The 5,089-nt window shown below is 47.5% G+C and overlaps 1 protein-coding gene across 1 annotated transcript in view; it reads right to left on the bottom strand.

The window, feature by feature from the left end:
• Positions 1-411: 411 nt before the first annotated feature.
• Positions 412-5,089, bottom strand: part of RPL22 (ribosomal protein L22) — a 14,081-nt gene continuing 9,403 nt past the window's right edge. Inside the window, exon 4 of the mRNA XM_026448156.1 lies at positions 412-1,014. Coding sequence (XP_026303941.1) covers positions 870-1,014 — 145 coding nt within the window. The 3' untranslated portion in view covers positions 412-869. The remainder of the gene's footprint in view (positions 1,015-5,089) is intronic.

Below are 5,089 nucleotides of genomic sequence, written 5' to 3'. Positions count from 1 at the left end.
TATTTCCAGGGCACCTCCCATCTCCTTGGCATGGGAGGCTTCCCAGTCACTTTTCCTTGGTGTCCCCCCTTCACCAGAGTCTCCAGAGCTCTTGCCATCAGGGGGCCGCCATCACTGGGCCTCACATGGGAGACCACATCTGGAAGCACTATTCCTCCAGCTCCCTCTGCTGGAGACTGAAGTGACAGTTTGTTGCAAAGACTTGTAGAAACATTACTTACACATTCATTTCTGTACACATTTAATTTAGAACCTGGGACTTCTACAATCGATTCCCCAAACCCCTTTATGGAGAGTGATGGACTACGCAGCAACGCTGAAGGAGCACAGTTTCTCTCTCTAGGAAGAAGAGGATTAACAGACATAATTGTGTGTGTCAAATTTGTGATCAAAAAATGAAAGTAAGACGAATGGCCCAGAAACCCGCATTTTATTGACACTGTCATTTTCCCACAGAGAATCTTAGAAAGATGTCACGTTTTCTTTTAATGAACGAGAGGAGCCCACTTGTATCCCTGAATCATTGTTTGAGAAAAGCAACAGATACAACTGACAGTCACACTTTTTAAAATCAAACAGTCACTACCTTCAGCCCACACCTCCACACCGGCATCTGCCTCCCCAATGGCTGTCAGTTCCGTAAAGTCACCCTCTCCTTCTACTCTGGTATTACCACGAGAATTGAAATTTTTAAGCAGAAAAAAAGAAGTCAAGTTACAAATAAGTGAGTGGCGAACCAAGAGAAGCCCTTTGACTATGATTTCCAATTTTCTGTTCAATCCACACTGCAGAGATACAAGGATAAACCACCATTTTGGTTCCCAAGTTTTATTCAAGAACTCATACAAAATATTCCGGATAAATGAAATTTAATCCTCATCTTCCTCCTCTTCTTCATCCTGGTTAATCTGGAAGTAACGTAATTCGTAACTCTCTTTGCTGTTAGCAACTACGCGCAACCAGTCACGTAGATTATTCTTCTTCAAATATTTTTTGGTGAGATATTTCAAATACCTGCAGAGAAAGGACATGAGAACTCCACTAGACAGTTGGTGCTTGCATTCTAAAACATTTTAACGTTTATAAAACCCAGCACTCAGCATCATTACAATTCAAGGTGTTTTCTCAAGCCTCAAAAATGGCAAAGATAAGGCAAATACACCCAGCCAAGGCTCTAAGAGTATCAGCCGTGTGCCATCGACATTGGCAGTAACAATGAGAGCGGACTGGGCACAGTGGCTCAGGCCTGTAATCCCAGAGCTTTAGGAGGCCAAGGCAGGCGGATCACTTGAGGTCAGGAGTTCGAGACCAGCCTGGCCAACATGGTGAAACCCCATCTCTACAAAAATAAAAAAATTAGCCGGGTGTGGTGGTGCACACCTGTAATCCCAGCTACTGAGGAGGCTGAGGCACGAGGATCCCTTGAATCCAGGAGGCGGAGGGTGCAGTGAGCTGAGATTGTACCATTGCATTCCAGCCTGGGTAACAGAGCGAAACTGCCTCCAAAAAGGAAAAAAAAAAAGGGGAAAAAAAAAGCCAGGCCAGGAGCACTGGCTCACGCCTGTAATCACAGCACTTTGGAAGGCCGAGGCAGGCTCATCATGAGGTCAGGAAATGGAGAACACCCTGGCTAACACAGTGCGACCGCGTCTCTACTAAAAATACAAAAGATTAGCCAGACCTGACGGTGGGCACCTGTAGTCCCAGCTACTCAGGAGGCTGAGGCAAGAGAATCACTTGAACCTGGGAGACAGAGGCAGCAGCTGCAATGAGCCAAGACGGCGCCATTGCACTCCAGCCTGTCTGCTCTCCAGACAGAGCGAGACTGTCTCCAAAAAACAGAAGAGAGCAGATACCAGTTGTCCATGAAAATGCAGCAAACACCTATAAAATGGTTTTGAGTGACCACTGGAGAAAGATAACATGATGGAAATCTTACAGTTAAGTACGCAACCTCAATACTTTTTATGGAGAAAATAGTGGGTTTCCAACGAGCTGTAAGCACGGCGCACACATCACTTCAGAGTCAAACCCCCTTTTGCGGTTGTCTGGATGATGAGGACTGCTTCTTAGGGCTGTGCACACACTTGCTCCTGCTCACCACAAGACACACAGGGACAGAACGCCACCCTGCTACTGCGCTCATGCCCAGAAAGCACAAAGCCTCTCAATCGGCCTGCCCAATTGCTGCTTTAGCCGGGTGAGAGCTAAACACTCACCACAGCAGCATGATCATTAGAAAACTCATTTTTTTTGAGACAGAATCTCATTCTGTGGCCCAGGCTCACTGCCACCTCTGCCTCCAGGATTCAAGCAATTCTTGTGCCTCAGTCTCCTAAGTAGCTGGGATTACAGGCACACAACACCATGTCCAACTAATTTTTGTAATCTCAGTAGAGATGGGGGTTTTGCCATATTGGCCAGGCTGGTCTCACCTCAGATTCACCCAGCCAAAACACTCATTCTTTATGGAAAGGCAACAACTGGCTTTTGTGCCCAACACCCTAACTACATAAAGATGACCTAGGCCGGGCGCGGTGGCTCAAGCCTGTAATCCCAGCACTTTGGGAGGCCGAGACGGGCGGATCACGAGGTCAGGAGATCGAGACCATCCTGGCTAACACGGTGAAACCCCGTCTCTACTTAAAAAATACAAAAAACTAGCCGGGCAAAGTGGTGGGCACCTGTACTCCCAGCTACTCGGGAGGCTGAGGCAGGAGAATGGCATGAACCTGAGAGGCGGAGCTTGCAGTGAGCTGAGATCCGGCCACTGCACTCCAGCCTGGGTGACAGCGAGACCCCATCTCAAAAAAAAAAGATGACCTAAGGGCTGGGCACGGTGGCTCATGCCTGTAATCCCAACACTTTGTGAGGCCAAGGTGAGAGGATCCCTTGAACCTACGAGTTCAAGACTAGCCTGAGCAACATAGCAAGACCCTGTCCCTACACAACATTTATTTTTAATAAAAAAAAAAAAAAAAAAGATGAAATGCACCACAATCTTGGCACCTCTCTCACCAGCTTGCTTACGTGGCCCTGAGGCTATTCCGAATCTTCCCAAGCCATAAAGAGGGAATTTCACAACACACAAACCCACAGCAGAGCCAATTAATCTAACCAAGCTGTTTCTCCCACAGTGAAAGGGGACCCCTGGTGCTAACCATCTCTTCAGACCATAGCAAGGATTACATGGGATGCTCAGATAGATCCCTGGCATATTTTTTATTTTTATTTTTTTTGAGACAGAATTTCGCTCTTGTTGCCCAGGCTGGAGTGCAATGGTGCGATCTTGGCTCATCACAACCTCCGCCTCCTGGGTTCAAGCGATTCTCCTGCCTCAGCCTCCCGAGTAGCTGGGATTTCAGGTGCCCGCCACCACACCCGGCTAATTTTTTTATTTTTAGTAGAGATAGGGTTTCTCCATGTTGGTCAGGCTGGTCTGAAACTCCAGACCTCAGGTGATCCACCTGCCTCGGCCTTCCAAAGTGCTGAGATTACAGGTGTGAGCCACCGTGCCCAACCTGGATCCCTGGCATATTAACAGGGACCCAAATGTCATGAACCAACAGACTCACCATCTCCAAAAAAGGAGCACTGTGACAGTGCTCCACACCAACAAAGCAATCTCCACACCAACAAAGCAAGCACCACAAAGTGTGAAGATGTCAATTCAACTGTCCACTTTTCCCTACACAAAGATAAATCAATTTGGTCATTCCATCCAAAAAGTATACTTTTGTCAATTATTTCCACCATACTGTATTCAGATGACGTTGTTTAATTCACAATTTCAGGTGGTTTAAATTTTTCCTGATACAGTCGGGCATGGTGGGGCACTCGTGTAGTCCCAGCTATTTGAGGCTGAGGCAGGACTGTTTGAGCCAGGAGATGAAGGCTAGAGTGAGCTATGATTGCCCCACTGCTCTCCAGCCTGGGCAACAGAGTAAGACCCTATCTAAAAAAAGGAAAAAAAAAATCCCTAATAGAACACTGGGGGAAAAAAATCAGATTTAAAAAACAAAAAACAAACCAAAAAAAAACCCTGTACAGGCTGGGCACAGTGCCTCACACCTGTAATCCCAGCACTTTGGGAGGCCAAGGCAGGTGGATCACCTGAGGTCAGGAGTTCCTGACCAGCCTGGCCAACATGATGAAACCCCGCCTCTACTTAAAATACAAAACATTAGCCGGGCATCATGGAGGGCGCCTATAATCCCAGTTACTTGAGAGGCTGAGGCAGGAGAATTGCTTGAACCTGGGAGGCGGAGGTTTCAGTGAGCTGAGATCGCGCCGTTGCACTCCAGCCTAGACAACAAGATCAAAACTCCTTTTCAAAAAAAATAAACAAATAAAACCCTGTACAAATTCAGAGACCAAAAAAGTTCTAGATTCAGGACACCTTGAACCTTTCAGGAAAATAAACTGTTATCATCAAGAAAGGAAAGCTGTGATAGATGACCAAGGCACCTTCCCTTCTCTACTGGAGAAAGAACGGAAAATTGGCGAAAATGGAAGTGACGCATGCCAGGAGACACTCTCGCCCTGATAAACAGCTCACAGAACGGTAACAGAATCTTCCCCAAGGGCTCTGCTACGGCCCAGCAGGCCAGACGGAGGCTTTGTACCCCCCGGAAGCCCCACTCTCACTGCACTGCTTCCCAGGCAGACTGTGAGGACTTCACTGAAGCTTCAAAGCCATTTCTTCACTGACATGGCTAAAAATAAAAGCATTAACTACAACCAATTTGTACTAACAAACCTTAAAATTTCCCACCACTGGCCGGGCGCGGTGGCTCAAGCCTGTAATCCCAGCACTTTGGGAGGCCGAGACGGGCGGATCACGAGGTCAGGAGATCGAGACCATCTTGGCTAATACGGTGAAACCCCGTCTCTACTAAAAAATACAAAAAACTAGCCGGGCGACGAGGCGGGCGCCTGTAGTCCCAGCTACTCGGGAGGCTGAGGCAGGAGAATGGCGTAAACCCGGGAGGCGGAGCTTGCAGTGAGCTGAGAACCGGCCACTGCACTCCAGCCTGGGCGGCAGAGCAAGACTCCGTCTCAGAAAAAAAAAAAAAAAAAAAAAAAAAAA

This window comes from Piliocolobus tephrosceles, chromosome 1, assembly GCF_002776525.5.
Source record: "Piliocolobus tephrosceles isolate RC106 chromosome 1, ASM277652v3, whole genome shotgun sequence".
NCBI lineage: Eukaryota > Metazoa > Chordata > Mammalia > Primates > Cercopithecidae > Piliocolobus > Piliocolobus tephrosceles.
The sequence above is the reverse complement of the archived record's forward strand: the minus strand, read 5'-3'. Positions and strand labels throughout refer to the sequence as shown.